The sequence below is a fragment of the Pseudophryne corroboree genome, chromosome 6 (assembly GCF_028390025.1).
Source record: "Pseudophryne corroboree isolate aPseCor3 chromosome 6, aPseCor3.hap2, whole genome shotgun sequence".
NCBI classification, from domain to species: domain Eukaryota; kingdom Metazoa; phylum Chordata; class Amphibia; order Anura; family Myobatrachidae; genus Pseudophryne; species Pseudophryne corroboree.
Window position 1 is genome coordinate 58,919,424 of NC_086449.1, and position 24,398 is coordinate 58,943,821.

Genomic DNA, 24,398 nt, shown 5'->3' on the forward strand with positions numbered 1-24,398 from the left:
GACTTTTTTTTAAAGGGGCAATCATTTACAAGGGATGGTTTAGCCTCGTATATGATTGCCCCTTTCTAAAAATGTTTGCCAAACTCGGACTTCATTGCATCCCACCCACAGTGTGGACATTTCTAGACTTCTTTACTGGAAGTAGCATATACCTCATAGTATTTATCTGTAATAAGACATTACTTAAGGTCTGTTCAACTGGAGGTCTTCCCAAGCTTGTGGACACCACCATCCCAGACAACCTCTACAGACTATTCTGTAAAAGGTAATTCTAATAAAATTGATGCTACAAGCATATAGATATAGGACATATATTTTTCTTCTCATATAAAAACATGTATATCACAGCTGTTAAAGTATATAATAAAAAGATGCTCCGCTCGTGAGGATGTGGGGTAATTGGCTCGGTAGAGGGGTGTATGTGGTGTAGTGTCTAGGCAGAATCCTCACTCAAAACAAAAACACCCTAGCCCCCAATCAGGGCACTGACTCACTTCATGGCTCCTCTCTAAGGGGCCGATTTATCACTATCTGCATCTGAGGATGCGGATGTGAGGTGATAAAATCGACCCAATCCGCAATGCGGTTATGGATTACATCGCATGGATGTATAAATAATTATTGCATGCAGGGACAGTGATCTTAGTGATCAGCTAGTGATGCCTTGAGAAAGCCCTAATGGTGAAACAGCTGTAGGCAAGCAGTAGCCGTTATCCTTGTTCTAATTCTACAGCAATATATTGTTATTGCTACTTCTACAGTATATCATAATACAGGAGATCAGGATTAGGAGATTTAGGGAACACTAATCAAGTACACTAGCTGCGATTGGAGACATAGCATTATAGAAATCCTAGAGAGGCTGTTTAATGATAATTACAGTGAGCTAGATCAGGGGTGGCCATGTAGCTCTTTCATTCTCCGTCTGTGGCTCGATCTGCTCCCGGCCACCGCTGCCCGACACAGTGCACACACAGCCCGGCACACGCTGCACAGATTTCTAAGGTCTCCGGCGGCGGTGTCTATCTTCAATTCGATGCCGGTCCATGAGCCAATCAGAGCTTGTGGACCGGCAGCTAAGGCTCCTGATTGGCTGCTAGACCACGAGCTGCCGAATTGAAGATAGACACCGCTGCCAGAGACAGAGGGGCAAGAGAGGCGCACGCTGCACTCTCCTACCCTCACAGCAGCAGCGCGGTGATCAGCACTTTTTTTTTTGGGGGGGGGAGGCACTGGGAGGACATGTGTATCTGGCACTGTGGGCATATCTGGCACTGTGAGGATGTGTGTCTGAACTGGAGGCATATCTGGCACTGTGGGGACATGTGTATCTGCACTGGGGGCACATCTGGCACTGGGGAGAAATATGGCACTGTGGGGACATGTGTATTTGCCCTGGGGGCATATCTGGCACTGTGGGGACATGTGTATTTGCACTGGGGGCATATCTGGCACTGTGGGGGCATATGTATCTGCACTGGGGGCTTATCTGGCACTGGGGGCATATCTGGCACTGTGGCACATGTGTATCTGCACTGGAGGCATATCTGGCACTGTGGGGACATGTGTATCTGCACTAGGTGCATATCTGGTACTGCGGGCATATCTGGCACTGGAAAGACATGTGTATCTACACTGGGGGCATATCTGGTACTGTGGGGGCATGTGTATCTGCACTGGGGGCATATCTGGCACTATGGGGAAGTGTGTATCTGCACTGGGGCCATATCTGGCACTGTGGGGACTTGTGTATCTGCACTGGGGGCATAGTTGGCACTGTGGGGGCATGTGTATCTTGCATTAGGGGGCATATCTGGCACTGTAAGGACATGTGTATCTGGCACTTGGGGGCATATATGTATCTGGCACTGTAAGGACATGTGTATTTGGCACTGTGGGGCATATATGTATTTGGCACTGTGGGGGCATACATGTATTTGGCACTGTGGGGGGCATACATGTATTTGACACTGTGGGGCATATATGTATCTGGCACTGTGGGGCATATATGTATTTGGCACTGCGGAGCATATATGTATCTGGCACTGTGGGGACATGTGTATCTGGCACTATGGGGCATATATGTATCTGGCATTGTGGGGGCATGTGTATCTGGCACTGGGGGCATATGTGTATCTGGCACTGTGGGGCATATGTGTATCTGGCACTGTGGGGGCATATATGTATCTGGCACTGTGGAGGCACCCATTTTTGGGCATTTTATATGAATGTGGCACTGTACAACATGACTAAAAACGGGGTTATGACACAAGGTCATACTCATACAAACATCATACCGAAAGGTGTGCGCACAAAAATGGGGCATGGCTTTGTGACAACTAGGCCACGCCCCCATTTTTACGCGTGCGCATGTCAGTGGTTTTTGCCCTTGACTACGGATCTTTTCTGGCTCTTTGCCTCTGACTGGTTGGCCACCCCTGAGCTAGATAAACCAGCCTCCAACCTGATGATTTGAGTTCCTACTACAGTGAATGGCATATTAAGTATCAGCTTCCTGGATACTTTGGCAATAGCTACATTATTTGCTACTAATCTCCTCTCTAGAGGTAAAACTATTCTACTGATCTCCTTGGTCACAATAGAGGAACATATAACATTGCAGTATATGATTAGCAATGAGCAAAGCAACTGTTACAAATGATACACTGAAGTAGAACAATAGAGACAACAGCTATTTTTGAAAAGTACATGTTCTAATATACTGATCATTTCATTTCTATTCACTACTTTTTGTTTTTATACTTCACCAATTTTAATAGTCTGAATAATGTTGATACATATTTTAATACATACAGATCGAGTATACCATATCTTGAATTCTCGTGACCAAAAGCATGCCTGTTATCCGGATCGGTCAGCAGGGGGGTCCGGCATTTCAGCGGCAGTGACGATGAGTGAATGGCCACAAAGCCACTCCCCCACCTGTCTGTAAATGGCCACTGACTCCAGTGACATCATGACGCCGGCGACGTCATAACGTCACTACAGGGCCGAAATATTCCAGTTTTCAGAATATTTCAGTTAACGGGGATCCGTATAACAGATACCTAACCTGACCTGTACCCATAAAGTATATAACTTTTATTATGATACATTTGGTCCCAGTGCACCATTGACACTACTTACCTTTCTTCTTTCTATTGTAATGTACTGTATGCATACTTTGAGTAGTGGGTAGCACCTCACAGCAGCCTTGAGATCATACTGTATATGGGTGAAGACTCCTTGTAAATTGAAGCAATATTGAATAGAGGACTGCTGAAGATATTAGTACTTGTGATGGTTATATTGGTCCCGGATTTACCATGGTATTGAATCTGGCATGTAGAAGATGCCTGATGACATGTTTAGGGTCTGATGATATCAATTTACATAGAAGGTTCTGTTCTTGATTATGTCACCACTGGGAAGCACAATTTTAAAAACCAGAATACTTAAGTACACACGTGTGTGTGTGTGTGTGTGTGTGTGTGTGTGTGTGTGTGTGTGTGTGTAATCAGTCCCTGGGTGTTCTACTGAAATTGATTTTCCTGTACCCTTAGCAAATCATGGGGTTCATTCAGACCTGATAGTACGCTAGATTTTTTCGCTGCCCTGCGATCAGGTCATAACTGCGCTTGCGTATGCACCGCAATGTGCACGCGCGTCGTATGGGTGCAAAGCGGATCATTGCTATGCGATGGATTTAACGAAGAATCCATTCGCACAGCCGATCGCAAGGTGATTGACAGGAAGAGGGCATTTGTGGGTGTCAACTGACCATTTTCTGGGAGTGGTTGGAAAAATGCAGGCGTGTCCAATCGTTTGCAGGGCGGTTGCTTACGTCAATTCTGGGACCTGACAGGCTGAAGTGATCGCAAGGGCTGAGTAAGTTCAGAGCTACTGAGAAACTGCACAATACTTTTTTTTAGTGCTCGGCTGCACATGCGTTCTCACACTTGCAAAGCAAAAATACACTCCCCTATAGATGGCGACTATCTAATCGCAGCGCTGCAAAAAATAGCTAGCGAGCGATCAGGTCTGAATGACCCCCATATGCCAAGACTAATGGAAGACACAATACATAGAATAGGATGAGACTGAAATTGGTGATAGTGGTCATCTTTGCTGTGTACCAGACAAGTTCTATAGGTCATTTCTAGTCATCTTCATACTATTTATACCAACGTGTCAGATAGGGCTCTAATTATTTTGATCTGGCTACTGATAATTTTTGAAAAATAGGATTTTAATTACCTACCAGTAAGTCCTTTTCTCGTAGTCTGTAGAGGATGCTAGGGTCCATATTAGTACCATGGGGTATAGATGGGTCCACCTGAAGCCATGGGCACTTTAAGACTTTAATAGTGTGGGCTTGCTCCTCCCTCTATGCCCCTCCTACCAGACGAGTCTAGAAACTATGCCTGAGGAGACGGACAACTTCGATAGAAGTTTATGCAGATAATGGCGAGATTCACACCAGCTCACAAATACAAGGCAAACCAAGCTAACCAGCTTGAAAACTCAGCAACTGCTGAACAAGAATACATAACCAAGTAACAAAACAGTACTTAACCAAGAATAAAGCAGTACTGAACCAAGTAACCACTGCAGGATCACGAAGCGCTGGGCGGGCGCCCAGCATCCTCTACGGACTACGAGAAAAGGACTTACCGGTAGGTAATTAAAATCCTATTTTTTCTTACGTCCTAGAGGATGCTGGGGTCCATATTAGTACCATGGGGATGTACCAAAGCTCCCAGAACGGGAGGGAAAGCGCAGAGGCTCCTGCAGAACCGACTGACCAAACCTTAGGTCGTCAGTGGCCAAAGTATCAAACTTGTAGAACTTAGAAAACGTGTTCGACCCAGATCAAATAGCCGCTCGGCAAAGCTGTAAAGCCGAGACACCCCGGGCAGCCGCCCAGGAAGAACCAACCTTATGAGTAGAGTGCGCCTTAACAGATTTGGGACACGCCAATCCTGCTGTAGAATATGCATGCTGGATAGTGAACCTGATCCAGAGAGAGATAGTCTGCTTAGAAGTAGGACACTCAATTTTCTTGAGATCATACAGGACAAACAGAGAGTCTGATTTTCTGTGACGAGCAGTCCTCTTCACATAGATTTTCAGAGCCCTTACAACATCCAAGGACTTTGACGAAATTGAGGAATCAGTAGCAGCTGGCACCACAATAGGTTGGTTGATATGAAAAGCCGACACAACCTTTGGAAGGAACTGCTGATGTGTCCCGAGCTCAGCTTTATCTTCATGGAAAATTAAGTAGGGGCTTTTACAAGACAAAGCCCCCAACTCCGACACATGTCTAGCAGAAGCTAAAGCCAACAAAGTGACAGCCTTCCACATGAGAAACTTGACCTCAACCTCCTGTAGAGGCTCGAACCAATCCGATTGGAGGAACTGTAACACCACATTAAGATCTCAGGGTGCCGTAGGCGGCACAAAGGGAGACTGGATGTGCAGAACCCCTTTCAAGAAAATCTGAACCTCAGGGAGGGAAGCCAGTTGTTTCTGGAAGAAAATGGATAAGGTCAAAATCTGGACCTTTATGGATCCCAAACTCAGGCCCATATCCACACCTGCTTGCAGGAAGAGGAGAAACTGTCCCAGTTGAAACTCCACCGTAGGAAACTTATTGGATTCACACCAAGATACATACTTTTTCCAAATGCAATGGTAATGTTTAGATGTTACTCCTTTCCTAGCCTGTATCAGGGTAGGAATAACCTTGTTCGGAATGCCCTTCCGAGCTAATATCTGGCCTTCAACCTCCATGCCGTCAAATGTAGCCGTGGTAAGTCTTGATAAGCGAACGGCCCCTGTCGCAGAAGGTCCTCCCGAAGAGGAAGAGGCCTCAGGTCTTCCATCAGTAGATCCAGAAGATCCGCATACCAAACCCTTCTTGGCCAGTCCGGAGCAATGAAGATTGCCATGGACAATGTCCTTGGAGTCAGAATACCCAGGTCCTGTATGTTATGCCGAATCCTGTATGTTACGTAAAAACAATTCAATGTCACTTCTATTCATAGAATCTAAGTCCTCTAGTAATGTGCCTGACCACTTTACTATGGCTTTAGAAATCCATGCACAGGTAACAGTGGGCCTTAACGCCACTCCTGAAGCAGTGTATATGGATTTGAGCGTAGTTTCAATCTTGCGGTCTGTCGGTTCTTTCAAAGCGGTAGACCCAGGGACAGGTAAAACCACCTTTTTAGACAGTCTAGATACAGAAGTGTCTACTATAGGTGGGTTTTCCCACTTTTTCCTATCACCCTCAGGGAAAGGAAAAGCCACAAGAACCCTCTTTGGGATCTGGAATTTTTTCTCTGGATTTTCCCAGGATTTTTCAAATAATGCGTTTAATTCCTTAGACGCAGGGAAGGTCAGGGAGGCTTTCTTATTGTCCGTAAAATAAGCCTCCTCCACATGTTCAGGTGGCTTGTCAGTAATGTGTAACACATCCCTAATATCCTCAATCATGAGTTGCACCCCTCTTGCCAGGGAAGCCTAAGCCCCCCGCATAACCGCATCACTCTCTGCCATGTCAGAGTCTGTGTCCATGTTGACTAGCATAATCTGAGCTAGCGCACGTTTCTTGGATACACCAGGGGATTTTGAGGTAGTGGGGACAGAACCACACAAAACCTCCACAGATTGTTTTAAAATCTGTGATTCCGTCTCATAATGCGCAATCCTAGTAGAAATCTCGGATATCATTCCTTTAATAGAAGCTACCCACTGGGGCTCGGATTCGGAAGGCTGAGACAAAATATTACATTCCTGTGTACATGGAATGGATTCCTCTGGAGAAGATACATTTTCTGCCGCACAAGACACAGGGTCCCTGGACATGGTTATGTGAGAAAGTTGCATACACACACACACACACACACACACACACACACACACACACACACAGGAAAGTGTCAGACACAGTTTCCCCAAAGTACCTTCAGAGAAACACAGAGCTTGGAGCCAGCACACACAGCGCCTCAGTAGGCAGTTATAGAATAATCTGCAAAATCCCAAACAGTTTTAAGGTTACAGACATTATCCCTGTACCCAAAAAGGGCATGCCCAAATGTTTAGATGATTATCGACCTATTGCGTTAACGTCACTAGTTATGAAATGCTTTGAACGTTTGATGTTAAGACATATCAAATCAAATTTTTCCGCAAATTTTGATCCTTTTCAATTTGCCTATCGGCAGAATCAGTCTACGGAGGATGCAGCTTTGACTGTCTTACATCAGGCACAGAACCATTTAGAAAAGAAGGGGACATGTGTGAGAATTTTATTTGTGGATTTTAGTTCTGCGTTTAATACAACTGTACCAGCATCTTTGGTTTCTAAGTTTTTTTACCTGGGCTTAAATGGGTTTATGTGCAATTGGATCTTACATTTTTATACTGATAGGCCTCAAGTAGTTAGGTTAGTTAAATCTGTGTCTGGTGAGGTCCGTAAAGGTACGGGGGTTCCGCAAGGGTGTGTCTTGAGCCCGTTATTACATTCATTATTTACGTATGATTGTTTTTCAGTTTCTGATTCTGTTAAAGTGGTGAAATTTGCAGGCGACACAGCGGTTGTTGATCTGATAAGTGGAAATGATGAGATATCCTATAGATATGAAATTTTACATTTACAGGAATAGAGTAAAGAAAATTGTTTGATTTTAAATACATCCAAAACAAAGGAAATGGTTGTTGATTTTAGATGTGGTAGCAATAAAGCCGTTACTACCTGTATTTTTGGATGGAAATTGAGAAGGTGGCTTCATTTAAATTCTTGGACATGCACATTGCAAATGATCTAACTTGGTCCTTGAATTGTATTTTTTTGATTAAGAAGGCACAGCAGCACCTTTTCTTTTTAAGGAGACTTAGGGCTGTCTGTTTGAGTATGAGTACCTTAGTTAGTGTCAGTAATCGGCGTTCAGCAACGTCTCACCTACCAGCGTGCTGGTGTGCAGGCCTCCGGAGGTCATGGTCCCAGTCGCGGCTGCATGGATGTGCTGACTGCGAGCATCGTTTTCCGTATAGCTGAGTGCCCCTGATTCAAGTCCTAAGTGTGCCTTGCTGTGTGCCGGTGTCCGGCAGTGTGGGTGCCGCCATGACACCTGCTCTCGACTGACCCAGGCATCCAATCCAGTCCTGTGTTTACCTTCAGAGGACAACGAGCCACATTGGTGCCTCATGTTCTCCTGGTTCCCATGTTCCTGTCTCCAGTGGTTCCCTGTGATTCTTCTCATCGCTTCTTTTCATCACCCTGCATTTCCTTCATTCTGCGACATACTCCAGCCACAGCCAGCCGCAGCTCATCATCAGTAAGAGACTCTCCTCAGGTGTTGTTCCACTGCTTTATCTGTGCACCTCGTTTTGATCATACAACTCTTGCAAACTTGTTGTAATGGGACTGTCTCCTGCCTGGGCCCTGTGTGGTAATAAGAACTAAGCTATACAGAGACTGTGTGTTTTATCAATATTACCGGAGTTCTGTTTTCCAAACCATTTCAGTTATCAAGTTATTCCACGTTTTGTTATCAGAGACTTTATTTGCTTCAAACTTTCTGCATTCAGACATCAAGTTGTTTTCCATATATATTTGTGTTGCCAGAGACTTTTTACCTTGGATTCAGTTACCGTTACTATTTATTTTCTGCCATTACCAATGCTAAGTACCATCTGTTGTTACATCCTTGCTCTGTGACCTCTGTGCATTAAACATCAGCGCATATGCGCAGGACTTTTATTCTGCCTCCACGTTTCATATATTGTACCAACACTGACCCACTAGTGCCCCCTTCGGGGACAGACAAAATCAGAAACCTGACAGTTAGGTTTTATCGAAGTATTATAGAGAGTGTTTTGACGTATGGGATTATAGTGTGGTTTGGGAACTGCACTGTAGCGGAACATATTGCCCTTGAGCGTGTGGTCAAAACTGCTAGTAAGATTATTGGGGTGTCCCTGCCCTGTATGAAAGATTTTTATTGAAAACGAGTGTTAAGGAAAGCTAGGTGTATACTAGCTGATGAAAGTCATCCAAATTGTTTGGTCTTTGAAAGATTGCCATCCCTAAAACGTTTTAGGAGTGTTCGTGCTCACACTAATCGCATGTCGAACAGTTTTTTCGCCACAGCTGTCCGGATGTTAAACGACCACCAGGCTTAGTGCTAATCTTTTATAAATGAAGTATGTTCATATTGAATTTCATTGACATCTCATTGCTGTTTTAATGACAAATAAAGTATGTTATTATTATTATAATTGCTTGGCGATGACTGTGTACCCTTAATAGAACTACACAGTTAATAGACAGTCTCCCCCCCTTTCTACAACACCCTTGATAGCACACAGGATAGCTGTAGTCGTGGAGGGTCAGCGCTCCCTCTCAGCGTCTCAGAGTGTGGATCTGCAGGGAGAAAATGGCGCCGGTGAGCTGCTGGATCCGCTCTGAGGAGAAGATCCACCCCCAAACATGGCGCGTCTTCCCACACTTTGAATATTTATACTGGCCTGAGGTAATGGCACTAGCAGCGTTACTGAAGCCCCTGATAGCGTGAGTGACCAGTTGTAAGGGTATTGCGCTGGCCCAGGGCACCCCTCACAGCACCGCACCTGTACTGCTGAGCCTTCCGGAGCACAGTGTTAGTACTGCACTCCAACCCTGTAGCTGCCATGCACACCGGCTCCCCGCTTGTCAGGTCACTGGTGACACACTCACCACCTCGATCTTCTGGCTCTGTTAGGGGGTGGCGGCATGCTTCGGGAGTGAGCGGTCGCCTCGGGGGCTAACGATCATCACCCTCAGGAGCTCAGTGTCCTGTCAGTGGAGATAGTGGCCATTAACCTCAGAGGGTTGGACACTACTCCCCCCCTAAGTCCCACGAAGCAGGGAGGCTGTTGACAGCAGCCTCCCTGTGCCTAATTACTCTTTAAAAAAAAAAAGAAGAAGCTGTAGGAGCTCCGCTAACTGTGACCGGCTCCTCCGGGCACATTTTCTAAATGGAGTCTAGTAGGAGGGGCATAGAGGGAGGAGCCAGCCCACACTATTAAAGTCTTAAAGTGCCCATGGCTCCTGGTGGACCCATCTATACCCCATGGTACTAATATGGACCCTAGCATCCTCTAGGACGTAAGAGAAACATGTATATCAAATTCTTCAATTATGTGAACATATCATAGTGAGTGTGGCCAGGATAACACACTTTCTGTTTTTACATTTGACCCATTACATTTTATATCACTCATCAAAAACATAACAAAGAAAATAAATTGGCAATAAAGTTTATACTAAACTTACTGACAAGGTTCCTTGTCCCTTCCCTTCTGCAGTAACTGTAAAGTTTCCAATATTTGATGTCTGTAAAGAGAGGAGTTACTTAACATGTAACAATACAGACAAACATTCAACATGGCAGATATTGCAGCCTGAGTGGCCATCAGGTTTTATCTATGATCCATTGGGATGCAATCAATTTGCCAGCAGTCAGGATCCCGGCGGTCAGGATACAGACGCCAGAATCCTGACAGCAGACAATGCCGGTAGCCGGAATCCCGATGCATAGGGGCTGTAGTATCTTATGTATAGAGATAGTTTATGGGCATTGTCAAGTACTGTAATAGTAAGATGAGGTAGTGTATCTTTAAGAATCCTGCAGCACAAAAGGACATGTGATCAGGAAGTAGATAGAGAAAGGAAGGAGAAGAAGAACAGCCATGAGGAGCTGATGCCTTTGTCTATCTGTAATAATGCAAGTATTACCATAAATAAATAATATACATAATCAACATACGGATTCATTGCTATAATGAGAGTTACAACAGAACAGGGGCTATTCCCACTCGTGGGTGTTCACGACACCCACAAAGTGAGAATAGAACCTGTGGCAGTGGCCTAATTTTTGTTGGCTTTAATTCAAATTCATCTTCGGGTTTTAGTTTTGCCAAAACTGCCCCACTGGTTTTCAATTTTGGATCTGTATTTTTTTTCAACATTTTATAAAAAAAAGTTAAAATCACTGAATTTGGGCCTATAGATTTTTTTTAACATCAATAACATTCATTTCCAGTCAATTCTGACCACCTCACAGCTCTCAATATTGGTTTCATCCAGTTTAGGCCAAAACCTGAAGCAAGCTGGCTGGTTACTAAGTAACAGAGCAGTAGCACAAACACACAGCAGTTTATAGCACATATAGTACATGAAACCTTGCCACACAGCAGTGACAGAAAAAAAAAACTGGTGCAAGTTGGAATTGTCCTTGCGGTCTCCCACCCACCCTTATGTTGGATATTTAAAAAGACATGCGCAGTTTAACAAACCAAGCACGCCAGTGAGAGGGACTGCCACTTTTGTAGCTGAAGTGCTTGGTTTGTTTGGGACCCCACAAACAAACAATTATTTGGAAGGACTGCCTTCGATCACTAATGAGGAGGATGATGAGGCAGTTAATTGCAACAAATTATTATAATTCAGTGAAATTCATTTCATGAACTCATCGCAAATGATGTAACATGGAGGCGGTGCTTAGATGGCTAACATCCCTACCTCTACTAACTTTGGGGTCTATTTAACAAGCCTTGTATAGAGATAACATGGATGAAGATAAAGTTACAGCCAATCAGCTCCTAACTGCAATGTTACAGGCTGTGTTTGAAAAATGACAGTGAGGAGTTGGCTGGCTGGTACTTTATCTCCATACAAGGGTTAGTAAATAGACCCATTTGGCCTCACAAATGGAGCAGATGCCTTTACAAATGTTTGTCAGGATTTGGGTAAAAATAACACCACACCCAAGAGGAGGCTTTTTTAATATTTATGCCCAGGCATCACAATGGCTTTCTAATTATCATGGGCAACAGCTGCAGCCACTGGTGACTGACTTACACAAACAACACCATCAACATCATCTTTATCCTCAGTGTCTGATAGTAGCAGTACACACATATCCCGTGATCCTGTTTCACTTCCAAACAAGCATCCTCAATTTCTAATATGTCCTCATCACTATCTTTGCTTGTAATGCTCTGTACATGTGCAGATGGATCAGAAATGGTGGAAGGAGGTGAAGGGGGTAAAAGATGCTTCTTTTTGAGGAAAGTGTGAGAAATGTCAGACTCGCACATAGCTAACATGGAGACTCCTAGACTCTCCTCAGGCAAATGTGATGGTTCTGAACACACAGTTTGTTCTACGGCCTTAGTGGTTTTCATTTTTTCGACACTTCTTCTAGACTCTGAGTTAAAAAGTCTGGTATCATTAGAAAAGGCAGAACCATCACTCATAAATAAAGGGCAAGGCCTGAGCCTTTCCTTGCCACTACGTGTGGTGAATGGCATGTTGGCAATTTTATATTTTTCTGCCCTTTACCTTTTATAGAGGTATTTTTCTTTGCCACTATAAAAATATTGTTTTTTTTTATTTCAGATGCCCTGACTTAAACCCTCTATTCCATTGGGCTTCGGCTTTAGTAGATTATGTTGAAGGACTAGTTTCATCAAGACTGGTTGCAGCAGCTGCAACAGTAGTATTGGGTTGCTGCTCCTGCTATTCACTAAACAAATTATACAACAATATTTTTTTTAATTATTATTTTTAGCTGGCAGCTCGGCTCACACTGCATGGAGACAGACATTTTGCCTCAATTTGGAATGCGATCCTTGTGGGAAAACCCGAGCCCAGATTGACTTGGAAACAGGGAGTTCGGGAGGGGGGCTCGGCTTCCAGGTAATCCAAACTGCTCATCTCTAATATGTATATTATTTATCAAAGCCATGAGAAACATTTCTTTAATTACATAATTACAGCTGAACACTTCCAGCAAGTGCTCAGTGTCACACTCTCCTCTCTGAGTTTCTTGTAGATATTTAACCACATTCCAATATCTGCATCACAGGAGCAATGGCTACATCTCTCTCACAGCATCACACTACCTAAGATCTCACCTGATCCGAGCGTTCCAGCATGGCGTTGTTAAGATTGATGCGAAGAGGCGTAGTATGCGTTCTACCTGGCAGCTTGAACTTGACATCCATTTCCAAATCTTTGACAGATGGAACGTCTATCTGATACTGGGCAAGAGCTTGGAATAACATGATAGTAGCCTAGAATAGAAGTGTTGTGGCATGTTTAGGCTCAGTTATGTGAAAAAGTAAGATTTACGTTATAGTAATATATTTTCCTGGAACAAATGGCAACTTTAATTTCCAATTTACAGTACTTACAGACAAGGAGTAAAGAAGAATGAGAATGAGAAGAATGAGTAGGAGAAGTATGAAAAGAAGAAAAAAATAAGAAGGTGAAAAGAAGAAGAGGAGGAGGCATTCATTTTGTGTGTAAAAGGAGTGTTTCATGCAATGTAAGGTGACTTTTAAGCACACTAGCAGAAGGCTGGAACCCTGCTAACACTACTCCTGCAGCAAATAAAAGTAAAAATCACAGAAACCTTTTAAAAGCTGTATACTCAACTTGATCTGGTTAGTAGAATAAGCATTTAATTGCTGGATTATAAGATCCTCATGTATTTCCTGTGTTTTAAACATTCAGGCTGGCTGTATTTGGATTTTTCCTGTAGCGCCATGTCCTGCTAGACTTGCGCCCCTACCTGCAGCTGGCAGCCATTAAATAAGGGCCAACATTTTTTCAAGGTACTGTAAGTCATCTGTAACATGTTCATACATTTTTTATTAAACTTATGTGGGGAACTATGCGTGGCCAAGGAGGGAGAGTTTCTGTAATGCAAGTTAATGCAAGAGTTACATACTTGTGTTGATCCATAAACCTCTCCATGGAATCTCTGCTCTGTTAGCCATTGCGCTAATGGTCCAGCCTGCTTTAACTGCTTTAACGTCAGAAGTGTGAGGAGCGCATAGGATGTAGCCTCCAGGGATAAGTGGTGGGAGCCTGGCTCCTCCCAATGATTATTTCCTTGATAAGGAAATATAATGTAGGAAGAGATTTCAGGACAAATCATGCATAATAACATAGATAATCAATGAGCCACTGGCAGGGAATCGGTACATAGAACTGCAGAAAAAAACTAAACTTTTTTACAATAATTTGAATAAAGGGGATGCATCAATTTGACGGCCCAGCAGTGAGTCCGCAAGGGGAATCTTAGCGCTCTCGACCCACTGCCGGCATTTTGGCGGGCTGGAAGCCTCTGTCAGGATCTTGACAGCCGGCATCCCGCCCACCGGTAAACAGTATGTATTCCGAATAAAATATGTGTAAGCAGGACAGTATACAGCAAAACTTACAAACAGAAATGTACTGCAAGAGCTTTACGTTAAATCTTTTAATATTTAAGATGAACAATTTTGGTATAGCAAATGTACAGTTATGGGCTTACTGTGATATTTGCTTACCGAATGTACATTGAAATATATGCATACAAGGAGAGTAATATGTTTAGTTGATGTGTTAAAAAAAACAGTAGCATTTGCAAAAACAAATGACCAGTATGTTAGACCTGCAAGGGAGTAAGCATTTTTTCCTCGATAATATATATGTGGATTTACTAAGCCTTAGATGGAGATAAAGTCCACTCAGATAAAGTACCAGCCAATCATCTCCTAACTACCATGTCACAGGCTGGGTTTGAAAAATGACAGGAGCTGATTGGCTGGTACTTTATCTTCGTTGACTTTATCTCCATCCAAGGCTTAGTAAATAGACCACTTAGCAGTAAATGGTAAAGTAGAATGAACCCATTTGTACACAATATCAGTGTAATGAACGGCCTTATACACAAGACAGAATATTTTGTTGACAGATATTAATAAACGCAAAAGTCTCATTTTCTGGTAAAATCAACAACTTGGGCTCAATGTAATAGCCTGCGAGCTGACGGAGGTGCGGGACTTTGTGCGAGTCTGCCCATATTTTTAAAGCAGGAATCATTTACAGGACAAAAACAATCTGATTTTGCCTTGTAAATGAATGCCGCTTTAAGAATACGGGCACGCTCGCACAAAGTCCCGCATCTCCGGCAGCTCGCAGGCTATTACATTTAGCTACTGTTGTTTAAACCCTTTAAAAACAAAATTGGAATCATATTTCCTGCAGTAGTCCAAATCTATAAAATCATTTCACAAGGTCTGACCTGTATCTGGAATGTGCACGTAGTGGAAACCGGAGTGCACGCCCCAACTGTTCTCTCAGTGAGGGAGAGATGGGAATGACCTAGAACTTCAGGACTTGACCAGTCACCTGGAATGAGTAGGGGAGCTAGGGCTGGGACAGAGCACAGCGGTGGTGATGGGGGGAGGGGGGGCCATTGGGATTGGACAGAGCAGAGTGGGAAGGGGGGCTGTCGTCAGACCAGGAAACGGAATTGTTGAAAGAGGAGATGAGGATGGCATATGCAAGGTCTATTTACTAGTGAAAATATATTGAGTAATAGGAATAAATCTGAGCTACTGGATATGATGATCACCCTAATTAATTAAATACATTCAGTATTGGGGGGAAGGGGACACGGAGTGATTCAGAACCATCACGGGTGGCTGTGTGGACATCCGTCAGTGCGCCTAAATGACACGGGACTCTTCAGTCAGGGCCAATCAATTCCACTGATTCTGAGCTGCTACATGTGGACATCACAACTAGACCCAGTGTTTGCGGGTGTGGAGGCAGACTTCAGACCATCGACAAGGCCTTTACAACCCAGGATAGCCAGACCGCCCTTCACAGTCTATTTGCTGCTTAGGACTCCCTGTGTAGTGTAGAGTGCATTCCCGGAGACCATCTTGGGCAAGGGCTCTCCATTTTAAGATCTCTCATCAGCTCTCTTCCGCATTGCTACATCAGCTGTGGACAGACACTATTACCAGCCTAAGGTGTGCGTGAGTGAAAGTGTATTAGGTGGTCCCAGCATTACACCCACCTACCTACTACTTACACTGTCAGTGACTACCGGTTTATGCAAACCACTATATTCCATCTATACAACCAACTCCTGTGGACAAGTGTATTATACCCGCTTTCACCTGTCTACTCAGGGATTACGCTAGCCGGATCCCTGTACACTGTTCACCATACTGGTTTAATGCTTTCCTGCTTCCCATCCATCTCCAAGATTCTTTGCAGTTGACTTTCAATTTCTATCTACTCTCATGATGAGAGATTATGTTGTATATCTCCATACTGTGCTCACCTCTGCATGACCTCATCTCTGACCTATTCATACTGTGATTTCTCTACTTCATTAGTTTGATCTACAGTACCTGCTGTTCTTCACTTTGCATTTACAATAGCTTTTACTGGGACATCTGCAGTCTATGGACTGAATTACACTTGGCATGAAGAGAGCTTCTGATAATAAGTGCTCATCCACCTCAGACTCATTCTGTGGACTGAATTATGCTTGGCATGAAGAGAGCTACTGATAATAAGTGCTCACCCACCTCATACTCATTCTATGGACTGAAATACACTTGGCATGAAGAGAGCTACTGATAATAAGTGCTTATCCACCTCATACTCATTCTATGGACTTAATTACACATGGCATGAAGAGAGCTTCTGATAATAAGTGCTCATCCACCTCATACTCATTCTATGGACTTAATTACACTTGGCATGAAGAGAGCTTCTGATAATAAGTGCTTATCCACCTCACACTCATTCCACACACTGAATAACAGATAATGTTGCCCTCTCTCTCCCCATCGGAGGATTCCCTAACCTTTTGGCAATCCTCTTCATTTACTTCACCTCCAGATATCTGACACCTGCTTCTTTAGTTACTTCTCCAGGGCCATTATGGCGGCTCATGCAGCAAAGGTTGCAGAGCTTAAAGATAAGCTGGCCACAACTTCTCACCAGCAAAAATTTTCAGCATATTCATCATCCCAAAAATGTTACAATTTCTACACTCCCCAGGGAATGTAGAGATTGTGACATTCATGAAACTGTTCATCATCCTGAGATGGCGAACAGCCCCTAGATCAGCACAAGCTGCTGTTTACACAGCAGCTTGTGCAGCGGAGGGGGAGTGGTGTCTGGCTGCAGAGCGATCTCTGCAGCCAGACAGCCCCGATACTAAGGTGCCAGCGGCGAGTGGGGGCCACGGTACCAAGGTGCTGGTGGCGAGCGAGAGCAAGGATCAGCTGTAGCATAGATTGTGCCAGTGGAAGTCATGGTACTAGGCCACGGTACTAAGGTGCCAGTGGGAGCAGTGGCTGCATAGATAGACCCAGCAGGGTGCCGTGATACTAAGGTGCCAGTGGTTGTGGGGAGGGGGGAGCCGTGGCTGTGTCGACTTAGTATATAATGTCCTGGCAGGTGGGGTGAGGGGGGCCTTGGTTGCAGAGTGATTTCTGCAGCCGGAGAAACCCTCCAATATGTTGCCGACAGGGGGTCAGGGTGAGGGCAGCTGAAGAGCTCTATTCTGCAGCTGGGCAGCATAAGTTGTAAATTATCATTTCCCGAAAAACTGACTTTGTAAAAAGTCCAGTTTTATCGGAAGTGATCATGTTAACCGGGGTCCATGATGAAAAATGAAAAAATTGTGTGAGAATACAATGAGAATTTAAAAATAAAAATTCTAATTGCACTATTTTTTCATCAAGAATATTTATTTATTTTATTTATTAACAGTTTCTTATATAGCGCAGCATATTCCGTTGCGCTTTACAATTAGAACAACAGTAATAGAACAAAACTGGGTAAAAACAGACAGACATAGAGGTAGGAAGGCCCTGCTCGCAAGCTAACAATCTATAGGGAAATAGGCATAGATACACAAGGATAGATGCTACCTATTGCATAATGGTCCACCAGATTGCTAAGTTCTTAATGGGTTGTATGATGATACCTCACAAAGTCGGCCAAGTGTCAGGAGGGTGTGAGACTAAAGAAAGACAAGATATGTGATGTTATGAATACTCTTCAGAGGATGTAATTAGATAGGGAAGCACTGAAGGTTATGTGGGTGGGTCTGGAATTTGATAGGCTTGTCTGAAGAGGTGAGTTTTCAGGGAACATTTAAAGGTTTGGAGACTAGAGGCGAGTCTTACTGTGCATGGGAGGGCATTCCACAGAGTGGGTGAAGCCCAGATAAAGTCCTGTAATTTTGAGTGTGAACAAGTAATTCGTGTGGATGAGAGACAGAGATCTTGTGCAGAGCGGAGAGGTCGGGTAGGGAGATATTTTGAGATGAGTGAAGAGATGTATGTTGGTGCAGTTTGGTTAATAGCCTTGTATGTGAGTAAAAGTATTTTATATTTAATACGGTAGAATACCGGTAACCAATGGAGGGACTGACAGAGCGGATCTGCAGACGATGAACGTCTGGCAAGGAAGATTAGCCTCGCAGCTGCATTCAAAATGGATTGTAGTGGTGAGAGCCTATGTTTGGGAAGACCGGTCAGGAGACTATTACAATAATCAATGCGGGAGATAATGAGAGCATGGATTAGAGTTTTTGCTGTGTCTTGTGTAAGATATGGTCGTATTTTGGATATGTTTCTTAGATGTATGTAACATGATCTTGAGACAGATTGAATGTGGGTAACAAAGGACAGTTCAGAGTCAAGAATGACACCTAGGCAGCGAGCTTGTGGGGTAGGGGTGATTGCCGAGTTCTCAACAGTGATAGAGATATCAGGTTGGAAACTACTATTGGCCGGTGGAAATATAATTAATTCTGTTTTGGAAATATTAAGTTTGAGGTGGCGAGAAGTCATCCAAGATGAAATGGCAGAAAGGCATTCAGTGACACGGCCCAATACAGATGGTGACAAATCAGGGGAGGATAGGTAGATTTGAGTATCATCCGCATACAGATGGTACTGAAATCCGAAAGAGTTGATTAGTTTGCCAAGAGATGTGGTATAGATAGAGAAAAGCAGAGGACCTAGGACTGAGCCTTGCGGTACTCCAACTGAGAGAGGTAGCGAAGGAGAGGTGGAATCAGAGAAACGAACACTGAAGGAGCGATTAGATAGGTAGGATGAGAACCAAGAAAGGGCTGTGTCCTGAATACCTAGGGATTGTAGTGTTTGTATGAGAAGAGAGTGGTCAACAGTGTCAAAAGCAGCAGAGAGATCAAGGAAAATAAGTAGAGAGTAATGTCCTTTAGATTTAGCAGTGACCAAATCATTCACTACCTTAGTCAGTGCTGTCTCTGTGGAGTGTTGGGCACGAAAACCTGACTGAAGTGGGTCCAGTAGGCTGTGTGAGTTAAGAAAGTGTGTGAGGCGAAGAATATGCCCCCTTGTCTCTCATATGCAAAAAAACAACAACCTATCAAATGAAAAACAAAATAGATGATCTTGAAAACAGGTTGCACAGGAACAATCTGTATCTGATCAGTTTGCAGGAACCAGTTGGAGGCAAGAGCGTAGCTACCATAGGTGCAGGCAGTGCAGCTGCTATGGGGCCCAGAGCTGAGAGTGGCTGAGGGGCCCAGCTTCCCTGTCAAAGTTACATGTGTTACATACATTTTTTACCATTAGTATATACATAAGGGACCTTAACACTTTTTCCTTGGGACCTACAAAATATCTACAGTAGTTATGCCCCTGGTCCTGATCATTGTAATGTGGTATAAAATTAACTGGAGGGTATTATAATGTGGCATACTATGAAGTGGGGACACTGTATGTCATAATGCGAATTGGGTGTACTGTGTAATTGTAATGTGTACTGGCATAATGTGTACTGGCAGCCCTACAATGTGACATAATGTGAACTAGGGCACTACTATGGTTCATAAAATAAACTAGGGATCTACTATGTGGCATAACATTAACTAAGGCACTACTATGTCTTAGAAAATCAACTAGGGCACTATTATGGGGCATACAATTAACTGCTGTGGAGAGTTGTGTATCTTGGAAGCATTGGGACAGGGGGCCCTTCAAAATAATGCTATGGGGCCCCCAAACTTCTCGCTATGCCCCTGATTAGAGGTCCAGCTTTACTTCAATTATTAAAGAAAGATTTTCTGGAATTATTGGGGGTTGCTTCTACTCTTCAAAACTTGAAAAGATAAAACTTGCTCATCTATTGAGTCCACCATGGAATAATATTGATACGAGACCTAGAGCCATGATCTTCAAATATCTCAACTTCCGACATAAAGTTGACCTCTGGTCTGCAGCTTTATAAAAGGGTAACCTCATGTGAGATGATTGGTGACTTCTCTTTCAGGATTATTCCACACACAGATGTTACAGTAGCACAACAGAACATGGCACTATTTACATGAAATTGTTTTCCTCAAATCTCAAATTTGTTCTGTTGTACCCTGCGTGTATCCGTATCTTCGATGGAAAATAATTTAAGGACTTCACATCTCCTGATGATGCTCAAGAGATTCTAAAAGAAGAAGATCTCAAATGTTCAGCTCCACAAATAGGGGTCCTCTGCTGAGTTAACGTGGCTGAGCATTTACTGTATATGCTACACTATTTTTTTTCTTTTGAGTGTTCCGTGTTTTCAGTAGTAGTATGTCTTTCTGCTGTGGTTTAATTAATGTGCATGTCATTTATATATTGACAGGATTTCCTCTTATGGTATATGACTCACTTACTGCTCCTGCATTCATATGTGCTCTGGAATAACCCTCAGCTTCGTCCTTGCAGTGGATGCTAGTGTTACATATTTCGCTTATGTCCCCTATACACAGATAGTAGTGAATCTTGCTAGTTTTTAATAATTCATGCACCGTGTTTATTACCCTACTAGTTGAGGGTGCACTCTATACCCTCTTGCATTCGCCCTAATGAATATTTGATGTGCTTTAGTAGCTTATACAGTATGCTAAGTTATATGTTGCTGCTCAAGCTCATGATCCCTTTTTTCATGTTACTAAAGCTGCCTATATTGCAACTTCTGTTCAGTTTGAAATTGTATGCTATGGGATTTCCTTGCCTCCTTTCTCCAATTTCCCTCGTCTTATCCTCTCCCTCTTTGATGCATCCTTTATAATATTACTAGTTGGTCTAATGCTTAATGTATCCTATTTGGTATGAACCTACTGAAATGTATTCATGGAACGTTAAAAGTATACAATGCTCACGCTGACATCTCCCTGCTTCGAGAAACTCGTTTAACTGAAGTAGAACATGCTAAAATGAATATGTTAGGCCATAAGGTTTTGGTGTGACCATTCAAAGTCATCTGAATGTACTAATTCATCACACCTTTTCTGATGGTACTTTAGGTATATTCTTGTTGATGTAACTATTGATTCGCACAGGTACATTATTTCAAATGTTTATGCCCATAATTTGTATAGTAAAGCCTTATGCTTACAACTCATTAACAAATTATACCCTTAATCGGATGCTCACATCCTACTGGGGAAAGATTTCAATATTGTCTCATCAACTATGATAGACAGAAAACCAAGGTATCCCACTCTATACCCAACCCTATATTGGGTATATTGCACATTTGCCAACAGCTGAAATTAAGTGATGATTGGAGACTCCATAACCCTACATTTAAAGTATATATATATATATATATATATATATATATATATATATATATATATACATATACACACACACTTTTTTTCTGCACATAAATCATTTTCCAGAATTGATTATTGGTTACTCTTGGCTTCCATAGCTACCTCCATTCATGGTGTGGGCATAGATCCTTCTGTGGTTTCTGATCATGCCCCTATCTAAGTTAGCTTGGTCCCTGCCAATGACATTGGTTCACATAGACAGTAGTGTTTCCCTTCTATATTGGTGAATTCTCAGATATTTCAGAATACAGACGTGTTCTCTTACATCTAGCATCTATATGAAATGTAGCCAGTGGCGTATCTATAATGGATGCAGTGTGTGCAGTGCACATGGGCCCCTGGGTCCAGAGGGGGCCTACACCGCACCCATTTCTTCCATATACTTCCCTTTTTGGTGTCCGGGTGTGGGTCCCTTCCTCTCCCGAGTTACGTAGCCGGCAGCCGCAGCAGCGCTGTTAGCGCTCTGTATGAGCACTAGAGACTCTGGCACAGTGGCAGAGTCTACAGCGCAGTTCTCCAAAAAAAATGGCCACCGCGCCATTTTTTTGGAGTCTTGCGCATGCGCTGTAGACTCTGGCACTGTGCCAGAGTCTCTAGCATTCATACTGAGCACTAACAGTGCTGCTGCCAGCTACGGGACAGGAGAGGAGGGGGCCCACACCCAGAGACTACACATGGGTCCCCTCCTCTCTAGATACGCCCCTGCTACTTGCCCTTTGACATGTCATGGCTTGGTTTAATAAGTCTCAGCATGGTGTACTGAGTCATATCATAATGAACAGTAGTGTAATACTACTTTCTGTCCACCAGATGTCACTTTTCCTAAACTGTACTGCACATGCATCAAATAGCCAAAGCTTTTTCTGTGTTATATAGTACAGCCTGTAAGTCATGAATTGAGAGCTGCGGTAAGTTGTTTTCTGAAGACCGGATACTACTGTACTTAACAAGGAAAGGGTACCGAGCACCGGCAAGGACTAGGTAAGTATGTAAAGTAAAGTAGTGTTCGTGCGCATAAGTGTGTAATCAAGGAATTAATCATTCAGTGTTTGAGTCCTATATTCTTTAAAATATTTTCTTTTTATTAGTTGCACAGGTGTCAACTGCCAATTACTTTCCGGACATCTGAGATGTCAGCGCAGGTTGATTGGGATCTGTACAATATCAACCCCAAAGGGGGGCTGTTGCATAATTTATAATCTCAGACACACGTACAGAAAACAAACATACTTGTGTGACACTTGTCTAAGATGCAAGTATGCATGCGGTATGCTTCAGGGACAGTCTTTTTAATTCCTATTATTTATTTATTTTATTTAACAGTTTCGTATATAGCGCAGCATATTCCGTTGCGCTTTACAATTAGAACAACAGTAATAGAACAAAACTGGGTAAAAACAGACAGACATAGAGGTAGGAAGGCCCTGCTCGCAAGCTTACAATTTTTTTTATGTATAAACATTAAACTGCCATTACTATACCTGTAGATGCAGACATCAGCTTCCTTGTGTCCCACAGCTTTCCGGCTCTGGCTAATGCATATGAAGTAATTGCAATTGAATATGGTTTCACCAGGGATGGATATTGCTCAGTTATGAATGTTGTTGCTTGATTAATGCTTCCACGCAAATTCTGGGATGCAAAGAAATAAGTTCATGCTGAAATACTGTAAGTATTATTAGAATAAGCACATTTGTAAATAATTCAATAATGTTCTTTAAAAAACAGGAGACAATATTTGGGCAAATGTTGGGTCACCAAAGAATCAGGCATTATTTTAGCACTTAAAACAGATGTAATGACCCTCGTGAACTGGATATGATCTATACACGACATCCACTTAATTTATCATTGAAGTGAAGAATGGGATCAATTTTGTAAATACCTAAACACCAATTCATACAGATGTCCCCTTATTCTCCTATCCTGAGATCCCTCTAGACAGCCTTTCTTATGCAACACATGTCGCCAAATGCAAGTCTCCATGTGTTTGTATGTTAAGTGGACACTAGTATAAGTATACACTATTATTGCAAGTGATTTAATGCTCAAATTATAGTCAGTTTATCACCATTTGCAATGTTCTTATTCCCATACCCAGGCAGTCATAATTTTTGACAATACTCAGATAATAATGTATTTATCTTATGGATCATGGTGCTACTGTGTTTTAATTATTGAGTCATAGAAACATAGAATTTGACAGCAGATAAGAACCACTTGGCCCATCTAGTCTGCCCCTTTTTTTCATCCTTTAGGTAATCTCAACCCTTTTTGAACCTTAATTCTTTGTAAGGATATTCATATGCCTATCCCAAGCATGTTTAAATTGCTCTACAGTCTTAGCCTTTACCATCTCTGATGGGAGGATTTTTCACTTATTCACTACCCTTTCTGTAAAGTAATTTTTCCTTAAAATTTCCCCTGAACTTGCCACCCTCCAGTTTCAGTGTATGTCCTCGAGTTCTAATACTTCTCTTCCTTTGAATAATGTTTCCCTCCTGAACTTTGTTAAAACCCTTGATATATTTGAAAGTTTCTATCATGTCCCCCCTCTCTCCTCCAAACTATACATGTTAAGATCTTTTAGCCTTTCCGAGTAAGTTTTGTGATGTAGGCCATGCACCATTTTAGTTGCCCTTCTTTGTACACTCTCTAATGTATTTATATCCTTCTTGAGATATGGTCTCCAGAACTGGACACAGAATTCCAGATGAGGCCGTACCAATGAGCTGTACAGTGGCATTACTACTTCTTTTTTCCTGCTACTGATTCCTCTCGCTATGCAACAAGCATCTGACTTGCCTTTCTCATTGCTTTGTTGCACTGCTTTCCTGCCTTTAAGTCACTTGAAATAGTCACTCCTAAATCCTTTTCTCCTCAGTA

The 24,398-nt window shown here is 42.9% G+C and overlaps 1 protein-coding gene across 1 annotated transcript in view; it reads right to left on the reverse strand.

Annotated features, from left to right (window-relative positions):
• Positions 1–24,398, reverse strand: part of LOC134936128 (complement C3-like) — a 613,812-nt gene that overhangs the window by 63,677 nt on the left and 525,737 nt on the right. Inside the window, exons 28-31 of the mRNA XM_063931045.1 lie at positions 22,994–23,144; positions 13,788–13,951; positions 12,970–13,128; positions 10,325–10,384 (exon numbers count right to left, since the gene is read on the reverse strand). Of these exons, the coding sequence (XP_063787115.1) occupies positions 10,325–10,384; positions 12,970–13,128; positions 13,788–13,951; positions 22,994–23,144 (534 nt within the window). The remainder of the gene's footprint in view (positions 1–10,324; positions 10,385–12,969; positions 13,129–13,787; positions 13,952–22,993; positions 23,145–24,398) is intronic.